Source organism: Pseudophryne corroboree, chromosome 1 (assembly GCF_028390025.1).
Source record: "Pseudophryne corroboree isolate aPseCor3 chromosome 1, aPseCor3.hap2, whole genome shotgun sequence".
Lineage (NCBI taxonomy): Eukaryota > Metazoa > Chordata > Amphibia > Anura > Myobatrachidae > Pseudophryne > Pseudophryne corroboree.
Window position 1 is genome coordinate 464,273,756 of NC_086444.1, and position 24,839 is coordinate 464,298,594.

The following is a 24,839-nucleotide window of genomic DNA, read 5'->3' on the forward strand; positions in this document are numbered from 1 at the left end:
TAAAAAGACTTAATCTGGGTGTGAACTGGCTCCTCCCTCTATGCCCTTCCTCCAGACCCCAGTTAGACTTTGTGCCCAGGAGTGACTGGATGCACACTAGGGGAGCTCTACTGAGTTTCTCTAGAAAAGACTTTTGTTAGGTTTTTTATTTTCAGGGAGACCTGCTGGCTACAGGCTCCCTGCAGTGTGGGAGTGAGGGGAGAGAAGCAGACCTACTTCTGTGAGTTTCAAGGCTCTGCTTCTCGGCTACTGGACACCATTAGCTCCAAAGGGTTCGATCACTTGGTGCACCTAGCTGCTTGTTCCCGGAGCCACGCCGTCACCCCCTCACAGAAGCCAGAAGTCAGAAGTCGGGTGAGTATGAGAAGATCAGAAGACTTCAGGACGGCAGAAGACTTCAGTAACGGAAGGTAAAGCACAGCGGTAACGCTGTGCTCCATGCTCCCACACACATCACCAACGGTAGTCACTGGGTGCAGGGCGCTGGGGGGGCGCCCTGGGAGGCATGTTACTGGAGTTCAGGGCGGCATATTATGGTAGTGGGTGCCTAGGCACCCTTTACAGGCCCCCACCGGCATTTTTAGTTAGTTTGAATTTGGCGGGCCGTGGCCGCCGGGAAGGGGGCGGAGCTTCGGTCCGCTGCTCACACGCGCCATTTTCTCCCTACACGCGATTGAGGAAGAGACGCTGCCGGGACCTCCACGATTCACAACAAGTAACGGGGGCATCTCCAGAGGGGAGCCGCAGTGGGGTGCTGTTTTTTTTATCAAACAAAAACTGGGTACATATATCGTTATACCGATATATGGGTGCTGGGGTGTGAGCTGACATACTCCCTCTGTCTCCTCTTTCTGGGCTGCAGTGTGGGCCTGTCACCTTGCTGGGACGTTCTGTGTGTTGTGTGTGTCGGTACTAAGTGTCGACATGTCTGAGGCTGAATTTTATTCACCAGAGGAGGTTATGGGAGGTGTGGATGCGGGGCTAGAATTGGCATTGTCGACGCAGCCGACACCTGACTTACTAGCACTTCTTAATATGATCAATTCCAATGTAGCTTCTTTATCGAAGAGGTTAGATAAGTCTGAGACGCAGGTGTGGAAAAAGTCCATGGAGGAGGCTTTGTCTCAGGTACAGACCCCATCCGGGTCCCATAAGAGGCCATTTACTCAGGTGGGGGATACTGATACCGACACGGACTCTGATTCCGTGGTCGATTTCACTGAGGCTGCGTTACATCCACGTTTAGTTAAGAGTATTCAGTACATGATTGTGGCTATAAAAGATGTTTTACACATTTCTGATGAACCTGCGGTACAGGAAACAAGGATTTGCTTGTTCAAGGGAAAAAAAACCTGAGGTAAAGTTTCCCCCCTCTCATGAAATGAATACTCTTTGTGAAAAGGCTTGGGAGTCGCCGGATAAGAAATGGCAGATTCCCAAGAGGATTTATATGGCGTATCCTTTCCCCTCTGATGACAGGGAAAAATGGGAGACATCTCCAACCGTTGATAAAGCTCTATCCCGTTTGTCTAAGAAGGTGGCGCTTCCGTCTCCTGACACGGCAGCTCTCAAGGATCCGGCAGATCGCAAGTTGGAGACGTGTCTGAAGTCCATTTTCGCTAATTCGGGGGCTCTACTCAGACCCGCTGTGGCGTCGGTATGGGTGAGTAGTGCTATTGCTAAATGGGCTGAGAATTTCGCTAGTGACATGGATACTCTTGATAAAGATAATGTCCTTTTAACTCTCGGTTATATTAAGGATGCTGCAGATTACCTAAAGGACGCGGCGAGGGACGTCTGTCTCTTGGGTTCAAGGACCAATGCCATGTCGATATCTGCTAGGAGGGCCCTGTGAATCCATCAATGGAATGCTGATGCCGACTCCAAGAGGTCTATGGAAGCACTACCCTTCAAAGGTATGGTCTTGTTTGGGGATGGCTTGGCGGACCTAGTCTCGACCGCGACTGCGGGTAAGTCCTCTTTTCTTCCTTATGTTCCCACACAACAGAAAAAGGCACCACATCAACAAATGCAGTAATTTCGGCATTACCTGTAGTTCTTCCGGACAGGGAGGTGGTCCGGGCAGCGATTCAAAAATTGTGTCTGCAGACGGTCATTGTTCCCGTCCCCCCGTCCCAGCGGGGGGAGGGGTTCTACTCGAGCCTCTTTGTGGTGCCGAAACCGGACGGTTCGGTCAGACCAATTCTAAATCTAAAATCCCTCAATCCATACTTGAAAGTGTTCAAGTTCAAGATGGAATCCCTTCGAGCGGTGATTGCCAGCCTGGAGGGGGGGTGATTTTATGGCATCAGTCGACATAAAAGATGCCTACTTACATGTGTCGATATATCCTCCGCATCAGGCTTTCCTCAGGTTTGCGATACAAGATTCTCATTACCAATTTCAGACGTTACCGTTTGGGCTTTCCACGGCTCGGAGGATTTTCACCAAAGTCATGGCGGAAATGAAGGTTCTCCTTCGCAAACAAGGGGTTTCAATTATCCCGTACTTGGACGATCTCCTGATAAAGGCGAGGTCCAAGGAACGGTTGCTGAGAAGTGTAGAGTTGTCACTCTCGGTTCTGCGACAGCACGGTTGGGTGCTCAATTTGCCGAAATCCCAGTTGATTCCGACCACTCGGCTTCCTTTTCTGGGCATGATTCTGGACACGGATTTACAAAAGGTATTTCTTCCAGAAGAAAAGGCTCGGGAACTGCAGACGATGGTCAGGGAACTCCTGAAGCCGACGAGTGTGTCGATCCATCATTGTACTCGGGTTCTGGGGAAGATGGTTGCGGCGTACAAAGCCATACCATTTGGCAGATTTCACGCCCGGGTGTTTCAGTGGGACTTGCTGAGCAAATGATCCGGGTCTCACCTACACATTCACCGGAAGATAAGTCTATCTCCCAGAGCCAGAATTTCTCTCCTGTGGTGGCTACAGGGTCATCACCTCCTAGGCGGACGTCGATTCGGTATCCAGGATTGGGTACTTCTGACAACAGATGCAAGTCTCCGGGGCTGGGTCGCAGTCACCCAAGGAAGAAACTTCCAGGGAAAATGGTCGCTCCAGGAAGCCTGTCTCCACATAAATATTCTCGAGTTAAGAGCCATTTACAACGGCCTGCTACAAGCAAGAAGCCTTCTTCAGGGTCGACCAGTTCTGGTACAGTCAGACAACATCACAGCGGTGGCGCATATAAACCGGCAAGGCGGAACGAGGAGCAGAGCGGCAATGGCGGAGGCCACAAAGATCCTTCGCTGGGCGGAACAACACGTGAGCGCACTGTCAGCAGTTTTCCTGCCGGGGGTGGACAACTGGGAAGCAGATTTCCTCAGCAGACACGATCTCCATCTGGGAGAGTGGGCTCTTCACCAAGAGGTTTTTGCAGAGGTGACAAGACGCTGGGGAATTCCGTTGATAGACATGATGGCGTCTCGGCTCAACAAGAAGCTCCCGAGGTATTGTTCCAGGTCAGGGGACCCACAAGCCACTGCAGTGGACGCCCTGGTGTCTCCGTGGGTGTTCCAGTTGGTGTATGTGTTCCCTCCACTTCCTCTCATTCCAAAGGTGCTGGGGATCATTCGACGAGCAAGGGTTCAGGCGATTCTCGTCGTTCCAGACTGGCCAAGAAGGGCCTGGTACCCGGATCTTCAGGACTTACTGGTGGAAGATCCGTGGCCGCTTCCTCTAAGAGAGGATCTGTTGTTGCAGGGTCCATGCGTGTTTCCAGACTTACCGCGGCTGCGTTTGACGGCATGGAGGTTGAGCACCAGATCTTAGCTCGTAAGGGTATTCCCAGGGAGGTCATTCCAACTCTCATTTAGGCTAGGAAGGAGGTTACGGCGAAACACTATCACCGTATTTGGAGGAAGTATGTTTCCTGGTGTGAGGCTAAAAGGGCTCCTGCGGAGGTTTTTCACTTGGGTCGTTTTCTCCCCTTTTTACAGGCGGGCGTAGATGCAGGCCTGAAATTGGGTTCCATCAAAGTGCAGATTTCGGCTTTATCTATTTTCTTTCAAAAAGAATTAGCTGCCCTCCCGGAGGTTCAGACCTTTGTGAAAGGATAAATGCATATCAATCCTCCGTTTGTACCTCCTGTAGCTCCATGGGACCTTGATGTCGTCTTACGGTTTCTCATGTCTTCCTGGTTTGAACCTTTGCGTAAGGTTGAGTTGAAGTTTCTCACCTGGAAGGTGGTTATGCTTTTGGCGCTGGCGTCTGCCAGGCGGGTGTCGGAGTTGGCGGCTTTATCTCATAAGAGCCCGTACTTGATTTTTCATTCGGATAGGGCGGAATTGAGGACTCGTCAACAATTTCTACCGAAGGTGGTTTCTTCATTTCACATTAACCAACCTATTGTGGTTCCGGTGGCTATGGAAACGGTGGCGATTCCGAAATCTCTAGATGTTGTAAGAGCGTTGAAAATCTACGTCTCTAGGACATCTGTTACTAGGAAGACTGAGTCGTTGTTTGTTTTGTATGCTGCCAACAGGATTGGTCATCCCGCTTCAAAACAGACTATTGCACGCTGGATTTGTAGTACGATCCAGCAGGCTCATTCTTCGGTCGGACTACCGGTACCGAAGTCGGTAAAAGCCCATTCTACCAGGAAAGTGGGCTCATCTTGGGCGGCTGCCCGGGACGTTTCGGCGTTACAACTTTGCCGAGCAGCTACTTGGTCGGGTTCTAACACGTTCGCTAAGTTCTTTAAGTTTGATACCCTGGCCGATGAGGACCTGGCGTTTGCTCAGTCGGTGCTGCAGAGTCATCCGCACTCTCCCGCCCGTTCTGGAGCTTTGGTATAATCCTCATGGTCCTTTTGGAGTCCCCAGCATCCTCTAGGACGTAAGAGAAAATAGGATTTTGGTACTTACCGATAAATCCTTTTCTCCTAGTCCGTAGAGGATGCTGGGCGCCCGTCCCTGTGCGGACTATTACTTACAGTGTTTTTTCTTGCTGGCTAATTTAGTTTATACACAGGTTGTGTATTGGTTTGTTGCAGCTTGTTGCTGGCATTAATGCATACTGTTATCTGGTTTGAGGTTATTCCGGTTGTACGGTATGTTTATGGTGTGGGCTGGTAGTTTGGTAGCCCTTGAAATGTCCGTCTCTCCTGGGCACAGTTCCTATAACTGGGGTCTGGAGGAGGGGCATAGAGGGAGGAGCCAGTTCACACCCAGATTAAGTCTTTTTAGTGTGCCCAAGCTCCTGCTGATCCCGTCTATACCCCATGGTCCTTTTGGAGTCCTCAGCATCCTCTACGGACTAGGAGAAAAGGATTTATCGGTAAGTACCAAAATCCTATTTTTTCTAGTACAGTTTAGGAGCATAAATGTGTGATTTGTTTCTATGGGTTACCACTTTTTGTTTTTTTTTAAACCCCAGTTACCTGTGCTCCAGTTATATAGTGTATATATTGCCCATTGTTTTTTAATAAGTAATCTGTATTATAAGAACCATTTAATCCTTTGCTTGGTTAATGGTGAACGTTGATCTTCTAGAAAGTCATGCAAGGATAACAGGACGCATCTGCCGAAAAATGTAGTGGATTTTGTAAGCACAGGAATAATTGTGTTTTTTACAACTAGCTCTGTGCGAGGTACTGGCCAGCATATACTGCAATGCAAATCGTGCAAATGTACAATTTCCCTTTATGCAACGGTAGTGATGCAAAATATTTTTTGACAGAAAAGTATCAGGATAAATGCATAGAATGAGGGCCATCTGGTAAGTCTTGGTTTATTTGTAAAGCTGTTGAAGCCTGGCATCATTTAACTAAGATGTGTGACTCATACTATGCAAATGTGAGGTTAAAAGAATATATTTGCTAGTGGTGCGATAATATCACTTTCTTATGTCTGTGTGAAGATCCAGGAAAAAATAGATTACGGAATCAGTCAGATGACTTTGAGAAGCTCAATTTTTATCTCTGTTTTCTTTCTTTACATATTTTGTAACGAAATGGACAACATTAATGTTGTGAATAGGATCTTTAATCTATCTGTAATATGTGCAGAGCTGGATTAAGACCTATAATAGCATTGAGATTCTCCATAGGATTAAGATCTGGGCCAAGTCATCACTTTGAACTCTTTGTCATGGTTCTCAAACCATTCCTGAACAACTTTTTGCTGTGTGGTAGGGCGTATTATCCTGCTGAAAGAGACCACTGCCATCAGGGAACACTGTTGCCATCAAGGGAGTACTTAGTCTGTAACAATGCATCAGTATGTAGTACGTGCCAAAGTAACATCCATTTGAATGCCAGGACCCAAGGTTTCTCAGCAGAATATTGGCCAGAGCATCACACTTCTAGAAAAAGGACAAAATCTCATTGGTTTCCTCTTTATAATTGTTACTCCCATTTGCTGTCATGCTTTCCAAAAACAAGACAACATCCTGCCTATCAGAACTCAGATTACTTTTTCTTGGAAAGGTCACACATGGATAGTAGAAAGGTCTCTGACCTGGAAAGTGCAGTTTACAAAAGAAATGATACACAGGGCAGTATCCAATTAGCTGCGGTAATATACCATGGCTAAATACCTTCCGCGAAGCTGTAATTTATCGGGGATTTTGTTTCGCCTGGCAAAACCAAATCCCTGTAAATAAGGCATTTTTCCCTGATCTCGGCTGTGAAAACACATACATCTGCAACTTTTCACAGATCCTATGTGGTTTTGCACGAATATGGAACATTTTTCTGACAGAGAAACTGGCGGCTAATTGAATAGCCCGATAAAAAATTGTTGATAAACAAAATAATAGTGAAAAACAGGTTCAGTAGGGAAAGCCGGCGGCCGGGATCTCGACGTTCAAAATACCGACGTCGGAATCCCGATTGCGAAGAAGCCGACAAGGGTGAGTAAGGAGTGCTATACCCTCTGCCCTACCCCCCTAACCCTCCCTACCCACTGCCTAACACTAACCTCCCCCTTAGTGCCTTACCCTAACCTTCCCCCCGTAAGTGCCTAAACCTAACCTCCCACCCCCGCTGCCTAAACCTAACCATCACGGCCTGCAGCCAAACACTAACATTCGAATGCTGTTGCCTAACCCTTACCACCCTCCCCTTCCCTTCCTAAACCTAACCCTCCTGGGGCACAGCCTAACACTAACCCTCTTCCCCCAGCCTAAATTTAACTTCCCCTCAAACCCCCCCCCAGTTTACCTCTTCAGTGGTGCGGTGTCAGGACGTTCAGCATCCCAGGTGTCGGGATTCTGACGCCGGTATGTCTACCTATTCGGGATGCCGGTGCCTGCATTCCGAATTGGGTCGGGATTCCGGCTTCGGTAATCTGACTGCCGGGATCCCGTCAGGCGGGATCCTGACTGCATCCCGTGAAAAACACCAGTTTTTCGCACCCAAAATATTTTCTCCTCTAATTGGATAACCCCCTCAATTCTTTACTATTCAGTGACATAATTAAATGAAATAGAAGAAGCAGAAACAGAAACAGAATGGTCCACATTTAGGAGAGCTAACAAATGGAAACAAAAGTTTATACAGTAGATTAGACAATTTAGGGCCTAATTCAGACCTGATCGCTCCTCTGCGAATTTGCAGAGGTTTGCGTTCAGATAGTTGCCCCCCTATGCTAGTCTGCGTACTCTGTGTGAAAAGCTTTGCATACACCAGCCAGCTGCAAATCACCATTGAATGTTTTATCCAGTCTGTGCAGTCTGTGCGTAGCCCAGGAACTACTTCTACAGTGCGATAGAAACAGGCTGATCAGGCCAGAAAACGCTTGGGAATGCCTGCAGTTTTCTTGACACCCCCAGAAAATGGCCAGTTACCACCCCCAAACGCCTGCATCCTTTCAATCAGCCTGCGGATGCCCAGCGATCAAAAAAGACGCTGGATTCTTTCGCAGTTTGGCCTTGCGCGTGCGCACTACAATCTGTACGATAATAGTCCGCCTTGCGATTAGCACAACAGCGATCAGGTCTGAATTAGGCCCTTATTTAGATCCTCATACTAAAGTTGGAGTGTCACAACAGTTCATCACTTCACAGTTAGGCAGTCCTTAGAATTGCTGGCTTAGAGGCATATCCAATTGATTGTGAGATTTGTCCTGCAAAAATTACCGCTACTGTCTCACTCATTTTGAAATAATGTGGCTATGGGCCTAATTCAGACCTGATCGCAGCTGAAAATTTGTTAGCTAATGGGCAAAACCATGTGCTCTGCAGGGGGGGGGGGGGGGGGGGGCAGATATAACATGCGCAGAGAGAGTTAGATTTGGGTGTGTTCAAACTGAAATCTAAATTGCAGTGTGTAAACAAAGAAGCCAGTATTTACCCTGCACAGAAACAATATAACCCTCCCAAATCTAACTCTCTCTGCAAATCTTTTATCTGCCCCCCCCCCCTGCAGTGCATATGGTTTTGCCCGTTAGCTAACAAATATGCTGCTGCGATCATGTCTGAATTCACCTGCAAAGTTAAAAACACTTGTCCCATCCATATAATACCCCCATATAACTATCCAACATTTTATAACCCACTATTCTGCACTCTGCTGAATTTCACCCCAATAATTAAGTAATTATTTGCTCTGTTAAGCTAATTGAAAGCTTCCAATTGCCTAATTAGTCAATAGGGGATGTCTGCAGGGGTACTTTACTGAGTCCTGACATTTTTAACTTAAAATAATGATTTTTCCAAAGTTTGCACTCTGAAGCTGCGATAAAAAAAGCTGCGTTAAATCCTATAGCTACCGCAGATAAAATTGTATCTAATTGAATACCAAAAACCAAAACATTACAGTGTACCATTTATAATCCCCTATCAAGCTTAGACACTGCAGCCCGTACCGTAATTTAAATCAGCACAGAAACTTGATACAACACTCCAAAGGTGTTTATCTGGTAGCCTTCTTTATAGTGTTTATAACTTTTATGGTGACTTCTATAGTGTGATGATTTAAGTCAAAGTTCTGCAGCATGGGGGGGCGTGGCCACGGCGGCAAGGGACTAGGAAGCAAGACAGAGGAGCTCCCTGGATATCAATCCTGAATCAATCCTGGGGCTCTCTCTGTGACCCAGTGGCGTGCGGTGAGGTCAGAGGCTGGTGAGGTACTACAGCCATAATGTCCGCCGAATCCTGCTGATGACCCCTACCGCCGCCGAGCTAATGCCCACTACTGCCACTTAACCGATGCCTGCTGCCACCGCCAATGGCTTACAAACTAGCCCACCATCAACTGACCCAGCCCTCCGCCACTAATTTGCACCTCAGTCCGATGCCGCCAATGCCCGCTGCCTGCCTGCTCATCATACTTGTGATATATTGTACATTTTTATAGAAAAAAATAAAAATTAGTGTTTGGGAAGGGAGTGGGAGGAGGACATGAATGCAATTTTGTTGTCCAGGGCTTCCATTAACTTAATGGAGAAGGATCTGAATGGGTTAAAAAATGTAAAAAAAAAAATGCGTGAGGTCCCCCTTCCTAAGTATAACCAGCCTCGGGCTCTTTGAGCCGGTCCTGGTTGTTTAAATACTGGGAAAAAATTGGACAGGGGTTCCCCATATTTAGACAACCAGCACCGGGCTCTTAGACCGGCCCTGGTTCCAAAAATACGGGGGACAAAAGATGTAGGGGTCCCCCGTATTTTTAAAACCAGCACCGGACTCCACTAGCCAGGGACATAATGCCACAGCCGTGGGACACATTTATGTAGGTCCCTGCGGCCGTGGCATTACCCCCCCAACTAGTCACCCCTGGCCGGGGTTCCCTGGAGGAGTGGGGACCCCTTAAATCAAGAGGTCCCCCCCCTCCAGGCACCCAAGGGCCAGGGGTGAAGCCCGAGGCTGTCCCCAGCACCCTTGGGCGGTGGGTGCCGGGCTGATAGCCATAAGTGTGTATAAAAAAGAATATTGTTTTTTGTTGTGGAACTACAAGGCCCAGCAAGCCTCCCCCGCTTGCTGGTACTTGGAGAACCTCAAGTGCCAGCATGCGGGGAAATAACGGGCCCGCTGGTACCTGTAGTTCTACAACAAAAAAAATACCCAAATAAAAACACAACACACACACACCGTGAAAGTAAAAATTTATTAAAACACACTTACACACTCACACATACTTCCTACATCCCACGCCGATCACGTCCACTTGTCCAGTAGAATCCAATAGGTGGTTCCTGTAAAAATGAGAGAGAGATCATTTACCTACATCCCACGCCGGTCACGTCCACTTGTCCAGTAGAATCCAAAAGGGGTACCTGTAAAAATGAAAATTATACTTACAAACAAAGTAATCCACAGGAGGAGAGAGAGAGAGCGAGAGAGAGAAATTAATGAATATTATGCCCTTGCTGACGCGGGAAGACGTTAGCACAGACAGGGGAGAGTCCTGCTGCTAACTGGGATGATGGAGCAGGCTCCCCCAATAGTTGGGAGCCTAGTAGCTGTACCCCTAGTAGCTTTGCCCCCTGTAGCAGTGCCCCGAGTAGTTGTGACCCCTGTAGTTGTGCCCCCAGTCGCTGTGCCCCTTGTAGCTGTGCCCCCTGTAGCTTTGCCCCTTGTGGCTGTGCCCCCCAGTTGCTGTGCCCCTTGTACTTGTGCCCCTTATAGCTGTGCAACCTTGTTGTTGTGCCCCTGTTGCTGTGCCCCTTGTTGTTGTGCCCCCCAGTTGCTGTGCCCCTTGTTGATGTGCCCCCCAGTTGCTGTGCCCCTGTTGCTGTGCCCCTTGTTGTTGCGCCCCCCAGTTGCTGTGCCCCTTGTTGTTGCGCCCCCCAGTTGCTGTGCCCCTGTTGCTGTGCCCCTTGTTGTTGTGCCCCCCTGTTGCTGTGCCCCTGTTGCTGTGCCCCTTGTTGTTGCGCCCCCCAGTTGATGTGCCCCTGTTGCTGTGCCCCTTGTATTTGTGCCCCCAGTCGCTGTGCCCCCAGTAGTTGTGACCCCAGTCGCTGTGCCCCTTGTAGCTTTGCCCCTAGCTGTGCCCGAAGTAGTTGTGCCCCCTGTCGCTGTGCCCCCAGTCGCTTTGCCCCCAGTAGCTGTGACCCCTGTAATTGTGCCCCCAGTTGCTGTGCCCCTTGTAGTTGAGCCCCCCAATTGCTGTGCCCCTTGTAGTTGTGCCCCCCAGTTGCTGTGCCCCCAGTTGCTGTGCCCCTTGTAATTGTGCCCCCAAGTTGCTGTGCCCCTTGTACTTGTGCCCCTTATAGCTGTGCCCCTTGTTGTTGTGCCCCCCAGTTGCTGTGCCCCTGTTGCTGTGCCCCTTGTTGTTGTGCCCCCCAGTTGCTGTGCCCCTGTTGCTGTGCCCCTTGTTGTTGTGCCCCCCAGTTGCTGTGCCCCTGTTGCTGTGCCCCTTGTTGATGCGCCCCCCAGTTGCTGTGCCCCTGTTGCTGTGCCCCTTGTTGTTGTGCCCCCCAGTTGCTGTGCCCCCCAGTTGCTGTGTCCCTCTTGCTGTGCCCCTTGTTGTTGTGCCCCCAGTTGCCGTGCCCCTGTTGCTGAGCCCCCCAGTTGTAATGCCCCCCAGTTGCTGTGCCCCTTGTTGTTGTGCCCCCCAGTTGCTGTGCCCCTCTTGCTGTGCCCCTGTTGCTGTGCCCCTCTTGCTGTGCCCCCCAGTTGCTGTGCCCCCCAGTTGTTGTGCCCCCCAGTTGCTGTGCCCCTTAGTTGTTGTGCCCCTCTTGCTGTGCCCCAACACAAACACATAAAAAAAAACACACACACACACACACACACACACACACACACTTACCGCTCCTGCAGCGCTGTCCTCCGTCCGTCCTCCGTCCGTCCGCCGTCGGCTCGTCTCTTCTGTACTATGGGAGAGACGTCATGACTCATGACGTCTCTCCCGTAGTAGCGGCACTGGCTGCAGCGGGCGCCCACACAGCCCACGGCGCCTGCTGCAGCCGGGAAGGGGGTGATTGGACAGCGGATCCAGCACTGGATCCGCTGGGCCAATCACATCTGGACACTGACAGGGGCGTGCATTCATCGCACGCCCCTGTCATTGCGGCACCAGTATAGGTGCCGCTTGTCCATTCATTTTCAATGGGCTTTCACAGCCCATTGCTGCGCCCCGCCCCCTGCCCGCCCCCCCGCTGCCCGGAGTTTTAATGTTAGCAGCGGGAGGCACCTCTCCCGCTGCCTCCCACCCTCACAAGCAGCCACAGGGGGAGAATTATTAAAATAAGGAAAAAAGATATTGATAACAGACTCTGTTATAAATATCTTCTTTTTATTATTTTAATCATTATGACAGGGGAGGCACTGCCTCCCCTGCCTCCCCTGACTGCACGTCCCTGCTGTGACCTTCCCTCGACTCATACCTCGTCAAGCGGCACTGGGGAGGCGGTGGACACCGTCCGAGGACCTATGCGAGCGCTCCCGGCTCGCGACAGCGGCCGCCCGGACTCCGGGCCTAGGCGCAAACAAGTCCCCGGCCTTGATTTTGGAAGCTCCGCAGGGCGCGTGTGCGCGCGTGCGCGGTCGCGCACCCGAGACGGTCACAGCGGCCTGTGGCACCGGAGGGGAGCGGCACCCCACTCCTGCACCCCCAGACCTCCACACAGACGCAATCCAGCTCCCCAGAAGACTGATGTAGGGAGTGAGGAGGGGGGAATTAGTGTGCTGGGTGGCCATCTTGCCTGCAGCTTCCTGTGTCTCTCCTCACTGCATGGTGCAGTGTGTATGAAGATTGAACTGGCCTGGATATGTCGTGCTGGTCCCTGTTGCCCTGCCTTTTGCTGGACTATCATATACTAAACATATATATACAATTGGATCCTTCTGGTCCCCCCTTCTCCCTTCAATATTACAACTGGATATCCTGGTCCCTGGTGTGCAGCTGCTATTGCATCCATCACCCACTGTTATACTCCTCGACACTGAATACTGGGACTGTGAGTATTGCTGGGCCTTGATACGATGGTGAGGGGCGGCCAGAGTGCGGCCGCGGCTAATTTGGAGAAATACGCTCGACAGCCTGCACCCCAGCCGACACAATCATCTCCCAAGCCCTCCCCCTCTGCCAGAATGGATCCCCCGGCCGGGGCCGACTCAGGGGTGAATGTTCAGCCATCTGCTCCCTCCATCCAGCAGGTCTTGGAGGCCATAGCGGCCAGTGAACAACTTCTGTCGGACAAAATGGAGAAGGTGCAGTGTGATTTATCACTGCTGCAACAGGACGTCCAGCGAGTGCGGGAGAGGGTGGGCGAAACTGAGACGAGGGTCTCCAACCTGGAGGACCTCAGCGGCCCTTTGCAGCGCTCAGTATCTGCAGTATCTTACACAACAAGTCACGACATTGCAAAGCAAACTCCTGGACATGGAGGGCAGGCTCCGCAGAAATAACGTGAGATTTGTGGGCCTACCTGAAAAGGAAGAGGGGGCACACCCCGAGGATTTCCTGGAGGCCTGGCTGAAAGAGGCGTATTGCGTTGAATCCTTTACCTCTCAGTTTGCAGTGGAGCGGGCTCACCGGGTGCCCTTCCGGCCTTTGCCCCAGGCGCCCCGCCACGAACGTTTATAGCAAAGTTCCTGCACTATAAGGACCGGGACTCTGTCCTGCGCCTGGGACGCGTGAAGGACCCCCTGCTCCGGAATGGAGTCCGGGTGTCGGCATTTCCGGACTTTGCAGCGGACGTTCAGAAGGACCGGGCCCAGTTTCTTCCCATTAAGCGACGTCTTCGTGACCTGAACCTACCTTACTCGATGCTGTTCCCCTCCAGGTTGCGTGTGGTGGCTGACGGGGAGACCAAATTCTTCAGCTCGCCGAGGGAGGCGGCTTCATGGTTGGACAGATATGCTCCTGGGGTCCGCCAGCTGGCACCAGACTGATACCGGGATGCCCTCCTCAGTGGGCCTGCAATCCGCAAGTATGAATCCAGAGAGCTTCCTCTGGTTTAGTGATTCTGGACTTTGCTGAGAAGCGATATAAAGTATACAGGTTTTTTGTATTGGGGTTGTTTTTGATCTGTACGCCTGGTACAGAGCCGCCGTAGGCTTTTGGATCTCCAGAGCTAGAGTTTGGTTAGGGATATGGGTATGCCACAGTTCTGAAAGGTATACGGGGTGGGGGGATGTTTGAGGGCCGCTGTTGGCCTCTCAGCAGTTTTTCTGTTATGTGTTTTGATTTCAAGAAGTCTACATAATTGTCAATCAGAAGGTGCGGTGGGGTTGCACTGTTTTATGGGGTTCGGCTCGGGGTCCGGGGCCTGCGGAAGATGTGACTACGTGAACGGAACGCCGGGTGGGCGGGCGGTTGCCCGGAGGGCATTGATGATGGTATTTCCTCTCTGCCTTCTGGTGTTTAGGAGCGCTGTGCCCCTGTTGATACCTTGGCCGACATGCCTCCCTTAAAAATCTTGGCGTGGAATGTCCGGGGCATCAACAACAAAGTTAAGAGATCCTTAGTATTTCAAATGATCAAGAAATATGGCCCGGATATCATTTGTCTAAGCGAAACACATTTGGAAGGGAATAGGCTATTGTCACTCCGCAGGCCTTGGGTGGGATGGGCGTACCATTCCTCACACTCCTCTTATTCCCGAGGGGTGTCGGTAATGATAAAGAGGACGGTACAGTTCGAGATGATCAGGGTAAATACAGATCCATATGGTAGATACGTGTTCCTAGAATGTAAACTGTATTCACGTAACTTTTTCCTGTTGTCTGTATATGTTCCCCCCCCGTTTTCATATGATGTCCTGCAGAAGGCCGCCTCATTTGTTGCTTCCTCCCCACACACCCCTGTCATCTGCCTGGGGGACTTCAACAATGTGTTTGACGCCTCCTTGGACAGATGGAAATCTCCTCGGGATCAAGGGGCGGGGGGCGACTCGATTTCACCTAGATCTAAATTTGCAGATTTCCTGGATAGTATGCAGTGGGTAGATGTCTGGAGGGCTCGGTATCCTACGCTTAGGCAATACTCCTGCTTTTCTGGTACACATGGCTCCTTTTCCAGAATCGACCTGGCCCTGGTCTCGCCTGAGCCTCTGCCGGGCGTGGCGGATGTTCATTACGAGGCACGGGGGGTATCCGACCACTCGCCCCTGGTGCTGTCCTTGGATGGGGACTGTCAGAGGGGACAGTCATATTGGAGGTTGCACCCATCTTGGTTGGCCCAGCTGGGCGATTGCCCGGATTTAGCGCCCACGTGGGAGGGATTTTTTGCGGATAATATGGGCACGCACCGATCCCAGTAGTTTGGGATGCATTCAAGGCGTACTTGCGTGGTACCTTAATTGGTAAAATTGCTGCCTGCAAGGTAGCTCATAGGACGACGGAAAGACAGCTTGAGACTGAGTGTAGGGACTTGGAGACACGATACGTGACTGAGGGCACCCCCGCGCTGAAGGCCCGCTGGCTGATAGCTCAGGAGGCCTGGCTGGCTCATCTTTCAGACAAAAATGCACGTTCCCTTTTGTTTAGGGCCACTAATATATACATGCAGGCGGACAGACCAGGTAGCTTGCTGGCCCATTTAGTGCACTACGACCGACCTGGGACCACGGTAGCGCAGCTGCTTGGCCCCGACGGTTCCACGGTAGATAACACCCCAGACATTGCACATATGTTCCTCCTTTACTTTAAGGAGGTCTATTATAGTCAGCTGACATGCTCCATGGAGGATTTAGACTTGTACCTGACAAACATACCCCTTTCTAAACTTTCCCCTGAGGCTAGGGACGCTTTGGACGCGCCTCTGACTCTGGAGGAGGTGACGTCGGCGGTGGAGATGTCACCTAATGGTAAATCCCCGGGTAGTGACGGTATTCCCACAGAACTGTATAAACAATACATTAAATTCTTTGGTCCTCAGCTGCTTGCTACATATGTTGATATGCTTTCCGCTAACTGCCTTCCTCCCTCAATGTCCGTGGCTATTCTTATAATGCTCCCAAAACCTGGTAAGGACCCTAAACTTTTGGAGTCTTACAGGCCGATTTCCCTCATTCCCACCGATGCCAAGATCCTGGCGAAAATCCTCGTGGTCCGGCTCAATCTAGTCATTGAATCCATAATCCATCCGGATCAAACCGGCTTCATGCCTGGGAAATCCACATCTATCAATTTGCGCAGGCTGTACACTATTTTGCAAGCTCCTCATGACTTCCCCTCGGACGCGGCTGTGGTCTCTCTGGATGCGGCCAAGGCATTCGATAGCGTTGAGTGGCCATACCTGTGGGGAGTCATGAGGATCATGGGCTTTGGCCCTAACTTTATACAATGGATCAAATTGTTATACCAGGATCCACGCGCCAGGGTCTTGGTGAACGGCTACATCTCCTCCTCCTTCCCTTTGACACGGGGCACCCGACAGGGTTGCCCCCTCTCTCCCGCCCTGTTTGCCATAGCCATCGAGCCCCTGGCCTGTTTGATTAGGTCGCACCCGGACATTGGGGGAATTGATACGGGTTCATGCACTGATAAAATAGCCCTATATGCGGACGACTTGTTGTTATTCCTCCGAGACTACGCGGTGGATATGCCCAATGTGTTGCGGGTCATAGAGATCTTTGGTGGGTTTTCAGGTCTCCGCATAAACTGGTCCAAATCATTTATTATGCCCGTTATAGGCTCCCCCCCCTCCAGGTCCCGAAAATATCCCTACCACTGCGTTGGACAGCCCAGTTTAAGTACCTCGGGATCCTAGTAACCAACGACCCATCAGACTTTGTGCCCTTAAACCTTGATCCTCTGGTACAGACATTTGTGCGCAAGTCAAGAGCTTGGTGCAAGCTCCCGCTGACAGTGACGGGTAGGGTCGGCCTCATCAAAATGGTAGTTCTGCCTAAACTACTGTATGTTCTCTTGCAGTCCCCCGTATACATCTTTCCAGCCTTCTTCAGGAAATTAAACGGTGTCATAACGTCCTTGATATGGGCCAATAAAAGATCTAGAATAAAACTATCCACTCTTACCAGACAAAAAAGGGACGGCGGCTTGGCCTTGCCTCACTTCCAATTGTATTACTACGCCGCTCAATTATCACATATCGGTATTTGGCTCCGGGGAGGGGAGGAGGCTGGACTGGGCTGGGCGTTCCTTAGGTGCTATTACCCAGATCTTTCCCCGGCGCAGGTCCTGGTTGGGGGAAAACCTTCTAGATTCTCACCCCCTATTGTTTTTCAGGCTATGAAGATATGGCTAGCGTTGAGGAGCCTGCTTGGGTATGTGGGTATGGACCCGGATACCCCTCTGTGGCACTCCACAGTGCTCAGTGAGCTGGGGTCTCTTGAGGGCGGGGAGGTGTGGGCTCCATACTCGATAAATTCAATGTCTCAACTATATAACGATGGCGCATTGAAATCATTTCAGCAGTTAAAGGAGGAGTTTGGACTCCCGAACTCTCACTTTTACAGATTCTTACAGCTCAGGCACGCCTTGCAGGCACAATTCGGAGATTCCCCCCCGGCACTCCTCCCCTTCCCCATTAAAACATTTCTACTCTCATTGGGTCGAGTCAAGGTGATCTCCTTCACCTACTCGTACCTTATTCAAACACTACATGCAGACCCACTCTCGAATCTTCGGGAGAGCTGGGAGTGCGATCTGGGTCCCATAGACGGGGAGGACTGGGAGGCCGCTCTGTGTAACCCGAGTCAGGTCACCAAATCGCTGCGGTTTCAACAGATACAGCTCTTCATTCTGCATAGATCATACATGACGCCAAGCAGGCTGGCCACATTTAGGACTGATAGCATTGATGTTTGTCCTAAGTGCGGGGCTACCGGAGGCACATTCTGGCATCTTGCATGGGAATGCCCGTTGCTGCAGACGTTCTGGGCAGGGGTCGGGTCGATTATGTAACATACGGGGATACCGAGAGGCTTGCTGACTCCGAGATTCTGTATTTTGGGGGTGGGTGGTCCTGATTCTGGGTCCCGCTGGGGGGGCATGTATGCCCGCAGTATGTGCGCTCTGGCTAAGGTGTGTATTGCGCGGGCGTGGATGGCCCCACGGCCGCCCACGATGCCTGCCTTCATGGGTTTAGTAAACGATACCCTCTTAAAAGAACGATATGTATATATGAAATATAATGCCCTTGCCAAGTACGAGAAGATATGGTCCCCTTGGATTAATTCCACGTACTCATCCCTCGCCCTTCAGATTTAGAGGGCGCCGACTGCCGCCACGGTAGATCATTTGGGCCCGGGGGCGCCGGGCCGGACCTATACCTCTCCTTAAAAGTATTGTTCACTATTTAGCTGTCGCACCGCACCATACACACCATGGGTTGACTAGATTTGAGTTTGTTTCAGGGGGTTTGTTTTGGGGTAGAGGGGTTTTGGGCTACACTTGGCCTGTTAGACGGGGTAATTACAATAAAGGTTTGGGGAGTAAATATCCAAATTGTTAAGTATGAGAATTATAATTTGGTTACAGACCTCAGACACTATGTATTATGTGGGAACTATACACAGGAACAGCAATAAGGGAAATGTATTTTATATATGAATATTCTTGGAGACAACCATGTCTCAGTATAACGTGTAACAATGAATGTGCTTCCTAGTGTACACTGAAATGTCTGTATCATTATTTATACTGTTGAATAAAAAAATTACTCTATTCAAAAAAAAAAAAGTTCTGCAGCATGGGTGGTATTGTTACGTTACTTCTCAATTGTGTTCATTTTAATTTGTTTCTAAATTTTCAGCCAGCAAATAAAATCCTCTCTAGCATCCTGGGAAAGAGCAACCTCCAGTTTGCAGGAATGTGTATAACACTGAACATATCTACTACCAGCCTAAACATGATGACACCAGATTCAAAACAGGTATGATAATGCTTTTCTATTCAGTTACTTTATGTTAAACCTATGGGAAATGGAGATGAGGATATTATTATTCTCTTTCATTTGTATGGCACAACAAGGGTTCTGTAGTGCCTAACAAAATACATAAACAAATGAGCTCACAAGAAAACAGTGCCTTATAATACAAGATATTTATTTGTTTAATAAACATTTCTGCATCAGTGGTTATAGAACTCAAATAAGCAGCAGGGTGGTGGAAACCAAAGGTTAGGTGCCGTTGAAGGGAGCATGGATGACAGTATAAGTAAGGGAAGCCAAAGCACATGAGTGAAGAGGGCCCTGCTCGTGAAAGCTTACATTCTCAAGTAAAGAGAAAGGAGTGACACAGATGGGGTAGTTAGTGAGCAAGGAATGGAGGGTTAGGATGAGAGATGGCTGCGTTTGAGGAAGAAGTTTTGTAGAGAGGTGGAGAGTCTGATAGGGTGAGATAATTCCAGAGGTAAGGAGCAGCACAGGCAAAATCTTGGAGGAGGGATGGCAAGTAATCAGTTCGCAGGATAGGCAGCATTTACTTGTTGGGTGAAGAAGGCGAGTGGTAGTGCGAAGGTCGAGGTCAGAGATGTAAGTTTGACAGGAATGGGTGAGGGCTTTGTAAGTGAGTATGAGAAACTTGAATTGTGTTCTGAAGTGGAAGGGGAGCCAATGTAGGGCTTGTAGGAGAAGGAAGCAGACATAGTACATATGGAGAGGAAGATGAGCTGGTCAGCAGCATGGAAAATAGATTGAAGTGAAGAGAGGAGGTAGTCAGGAAGGCCAGATAGGTGCAGGTAACATTAGTCCAATCTGGAGATGACCAGTAAGTGAATGAGGGTCTTAATAGCATCCATTGTGCAAAAGGGTCCTATCCTAGAAATGTTTTTGAAATGAAAATGGCAGGACTGTGAAAGGTACTGAATATGTGGTTTGAATGGGAGGCAGAAAGAGGAGGTCCATTGGGAGAGACCAAATAATGATGTGGGGTTGAGATTAGAGGCAGAGGATTCTGTAGGGATATCGAATGAGATATTGAAGTCACCTTAGATCAGAAGAAAGGAGGGGAGGGAGCCAGGAAGCAAAATTGTCAAGGAATTTGGAATGAGGGCCATAGGCGGTAAATTACAGCTAGTCGACGGTGAACAGGTTAGAAGAGGCAAATAGCATGAACCTCAAATGTAGAGAATTTAAGGGACGTTCAGGGGATATGAGTTGATAGGTATAATTGGAAGATAGAAGGGCTGCAACACAACCACCATGGCGGGGGGTGGAAGTGAATGTGAGGCCCCCGGAGTAGTGAGCTGTGGGAGAAGTGGCACCTGGGGGGGAAATCAAGGTTTCATTAATGGCTAGGAGTTTCAGGTAGATGAAAAGGTCGTGGATTGGTATCAGTTTATTTCAGGCAGATCTGGCATTCCAGAGGTCACAGGAAGAGGGACTGAGAGTGGGAGAGATGTGAATAAGATTGTCAGGGTTGCTGTAATGTTAAGGTAAGATTAGTTTGGAGAGCAGAGTGTAGTGATGGTGTGGGTTACTGAATTAGGAAGGGAAACTGCAGGTGGTGGGGAGGAAGGGAGTTTAGTGTGATGCGGATGGAGGTGAGATGATAGGGTGAGGAGGGAGAGAGCAGGGCTTAATGTTGGCCAAGGGCGTAGCTACCATAGGTGCAGGCAGTGCAGAAATTGAATAATAAAGCAGACTGTTAGAGGCTAGAGTAAGTGAGGGTTGATAAAAAAGCAATGGTAATTCACAGTGCCGTAACTAGACATTTTAGCGCTGTGTGCAAGAAACAGCAACGGCGCCCCCCCTCCCCTATATACAAATCAGGGCCAGTGTGCGCCATAGCTGCACGGAAAATATATAGAAGCGTGGCTTCATGGGGAAGGGGCGTGGCCACAGACCTCCCTATTACACATTACAGCAGGCAGAGTCCCCCTTTTTACACATTAGGCAGGCAGAGTCCCCCTTTTTTTACACATTAAGCAGGCAGAGTCCCCCTTTTTTTTACACATTACGGCAGCAGAGCCACCTTTTTTACGCTTTTAGGCAGGCAGAGTACCCTTTTTTTACACATTAAGCAGGCAGAGTCTCCTTTTTACACATTACAGCAACATAGTCCCCCTTTTTTTATACATTACAGCAACAGTGTCCCCCTTTTTTACACATTACAGCAAGAGTCCCCTTTTTTTACACATTACAGCAACAGAGCCCCCCTTTTTTACACATTATGGCATGCAGTCCCCGTTTTTACACATTATGGTAGGCAGTCCCCATTTTTTTTAAATAGATTATTACATGCAGTCTCCCTTTTTTATAGATTATGACAGGCAGTCCCCCCTCTTTACACACTACGGGAGGGAAAGGAGAGACAGGGGGAGAGAGAGAGAGAGTTATACTCACCTGCAACGAGCCAGCAGTTGTTTCCTCTGTCCTCTTCCTGTTCCTGCCCTACACAGCTCTCTGCCGGCTTCTGTTCCCCTACTGGAGGCGCTGTGGTGGTGGTGGTGGTGGTGGGGGGGGTGGGGGGACACGGGAAGCACACTCTCTTCGTGCAGGGAGGTGGCGGAGCCGGATCCTGCGGACGGGCAGCTGCAGCGCTGCCCAGTGTCATGTAGATAACTACATGATGTGCGCCGCCGGAAGCGCTCAGCTAGCGGCAGAGGTTTTTGAGCTGCCTTAGACAGTAGCAGCCCTGCGGGATGTGCCGGCGGTCCTGCGCCCACAGTGCACATGCGCTGTGTGCCAGGCACCGCTGGCACACTCCTAGTTACGGCACTGGTAATTCAGACCGGACTTTTGAAAATGACCTTGGTACAGTTATACATTCAGATGTTTGTGAAAAATAGGAAGCATGTACAACTAGTTGCAAATTAAGTAGTAAGTTATTGCATCATCCAAACAGGGAGTTCAGTGTACAGTGTCCATGTTGTGTAGACAGCAGGTGTTTGTGTGGAGAGTTAGTGAACTCACATTTCTTAATTTTTTATTTTTAATAAATGTGCAAAAATCTCAAAAAAGCTTTTTGCAAGTTGTCAGTATGGGGTATTGTGTGTAGAATTTTGAGGGAAAAAAAGGATTTATTCCATTTTGGAATAAGGCTGTAACATAACAAAATGTGGAAAAAGTGAAGCGCTGTGAATACTTTCAGGATGCACTGTATATGTCACAGCCAGAGTTGGATTACAGGTCATATGGGCCTGGGGCTGAAAATGTTCAAGGGCCTATAGTGAGAAGGGAGGAGCTGGGACCAGTGCAGTGTGGGTGGGATCAGTGCTGTATGGGTGTGGCCAGTGCCATATTGGCATGTACTTTCCTTACACTATCAGCCCCAATGTCTCCCTAAATAAATAAAAAATAGAAACATTTCAGAATTTTGTGTGAAGACTAGAAATATTTTTTTTTCAGTATTACATTTGTATTGAAATTACATACCACAGCAATATGCACTCAACATAGAAAATATCCAATAATAATATACATAAAATAAAATAAGACAACATAAATATCAAAGAAGAAGGGGGAGGGAAGTAGAAGGTGAAGGGATCAGGGTACAGTACAGCAAGTTATAAATACACAAACTGGTGTACTGATAGCATACAGTATAGAAATGCATTTTTATACTTCTGATTATGTAACTGTGTGGCCAGTTGGCAATCACCAACTGGCCACATGATGATGGGCCTATTTTTATGTGGAGGCCTGGAGCTGGATCTCCATCCGCCCCATTGTTAACCTGGCCCTGATCACAGCCTTCACAGACAGCAAATCTGAATTCAGTCAAGCATAAATAGGTTATTCTGGAATGAGACAATGAGCCTAATTCAGACCTGATCGTAGCCGTAAAACTTTTTGCACGGCTACGATCAGATATGGGGATGCCCTGCTCAGGGCTAGTCCGCCCCGCATATCAGGCCTCCCCCCCACACAAGTACAAAAGCATTGCACAGCGGCAGTGCTTTTGTACTTTAGGAGTAGCTCCCTACTAGTGCAGCTCCTGCGCGCTGGCAGGGAGCTACTCGTCACTTGGGTTGCCCGGACTGCGCCCCCTAAACGGTGGCCAAACGCCTCCGGCTTGCCCCCTCCCACCCAGCGAACGCAGGCAGAGGCGATTGCAGGGCTGGGACGCACAGCACCGATCAGGTCTGAATTAGGCCCAATGTTACCATCATAAACAAGACATCAGTTTAGTGACTTTCTTGTCGAAGATTGGTTCTGCATCCTTCCAGCTGATTCCAGGCATGGGAAGATTCAGTGCCACCATGGATACAGATGGTCCTCTCCCTATTAAGCGTTGTATTTTGGAATTTCCATTTATTTATCCATTAACTACTTTTTCCAAATTTTTTTTACCACTATTTCTGCTGCGGGGTACACTGGGCTCCACAAGGATAGACATAGGGGTGTAGAGTAGGATCTTGATCCGAGGCACCAACAGGCTCAAAAGGTTTGACTGTTCCCAGAATGCACAGAGCGCCTCCTCTATAACCCCGCCTCCCTGCACAGGAGCTCAGTTTTGTAGTTGGTGCCGCAGATAGCAGGCACATAACATAGGGGCTGCACTGGGCGGCCCTAAGAAGAGCTTTTTTGAGAAGAAAAGTGAAGACTTCAAGGGCTGCAGCTGTGTGTACATGTCTAGTGACATTCACTGCTGCAGCTCCATCTCTCCCCAGCGGCGCTGTACGCTCCCGAGCCCTGGTTGCCGGGTAACTACAGCAGGAGGCTCCGTTTTTTTTCTATGTCAGGCACACACAACGGGGGCTCTCCGGGATCGCATGGCCGCGCTACGGGAGGTGGTGAGTGGGTTCTGCTCGCGGGACCCGTGCTTTATCGCGATCCAGCGTGGTTGTGGGAGGCGGGCCGCGCGCGCTGGCGGTGGACACTGTTGCAGTACAGGCGATCCCACGAGATCACCAGGGCATGGGTGCAGGTCAGGTTTTCTCTTAAAACCTTTTTGTGTGTAGCCCGCAGTACCAAGTGGTTTTGCCAGCAGGGGAATAAGGCTTAGACCTGGAGTCCCTCCCCCAGCCCCAGGGCGCCATTTCCCGCAAATGTTCCCACCCTGGAGCTGCATATCTGTCTCTCCCTCACTCCCTGTCAGTGTTTGGGCGCCATTTCTCTCAGCTACACTGTTCCTGGGACTGCTTGGGCAAATCCTCCTTTGTAAAGCCGCCTGCCTGTCAGCGCTGTGACTTTACATGACACTTAAGTATTCTACATGTCAAATAGACAGTCTTAGTTAAGAAAGAGTGCATTTAGTCAGGGTTCTCTGGTACAGGTACCCTGTGATATACATCCAGTTCTTACTGTGCAGTGTTATATCTATTGATTACAGAGCTATATATATATGAGCTGGTCCAGTGCAGTATTATTGTTGGTAATAACCTCTGCATTGTATAACTGTGACTATATGTGTGTGCATTAGCTTGGTGGGTGACTTACATTTTGTGTCTCTCACTCCACTTTCCCTATATTCTATAACCTGAGGGGGCTTGGTGCGTCAGGTTTATAATACTGTAATATAGGATATTCACAAGATATACTCTGATACGTATTTTTCTCTGTGATTTTAGTCACCATATCTCTCCTGTATCTCTGCTTGTGCTGAGTACACTGCGCAGGGGTTTGGGCAAGAGGTATTGTGCTGCTGACAATTGTACTGTGTTACCTGATATTGCAAGTTATATCATGTCTGCTTCTGAAGGTAACGGTTCTGGGGCTGAACACACTGCCGGTGTTGCTGAAGCCACAGATACCTATGAGGAGACTATAGCAGCTGCGGGCTCTGGTTCTGGGGGCTCCTTGCCCCCCAGTAGGACTGTGGCAACGGGGGTCCAGAATGACCCACCGTGGGCTACTTTCTCCACGCTTCTTAATACGCTAGTTACTAAACTAACACCCCCTATGGGACCTCCTATGCCAGTTCAACAGTATGTGGTCCCCGCAGCTAACCCGCCGTGGGTGGATAACTTGTCTGCTCAATTGAAGACGTTGAACCAGTCCTTGAATACTAAAAAGTCTGACCCTCGCTCGCCTAAGACTAAGGGGTCCTCTAAGCGAGCTCTTACACAATCCACTGCTGTCAATGACACC

General features: G+C 49.6%; 1 protein-coding gene across 1 annotated transcript in view; it reads left to right on the forward strand.

Moving 5' to 3' along the window:
- SHC3 (SHC adaptor protein 3) overlaps nucleotides 1–24,839 on the forward strand; it is a 166,739-nt gene that overhangs the window by 90,116 nt on the left and 51,784 nt on the right. The window contains exon 4 of the mRNA XM_063913703.1: nucleotides 18,618–18,737. Coding sequence (XP_063769773.1) covers nucleotides 18,618–18,737 — 120 coding nt within the window. The remainder of the gene's footprint in view (nucleotides 1–18,617; nucleotides 18,738–24,839) is intronic.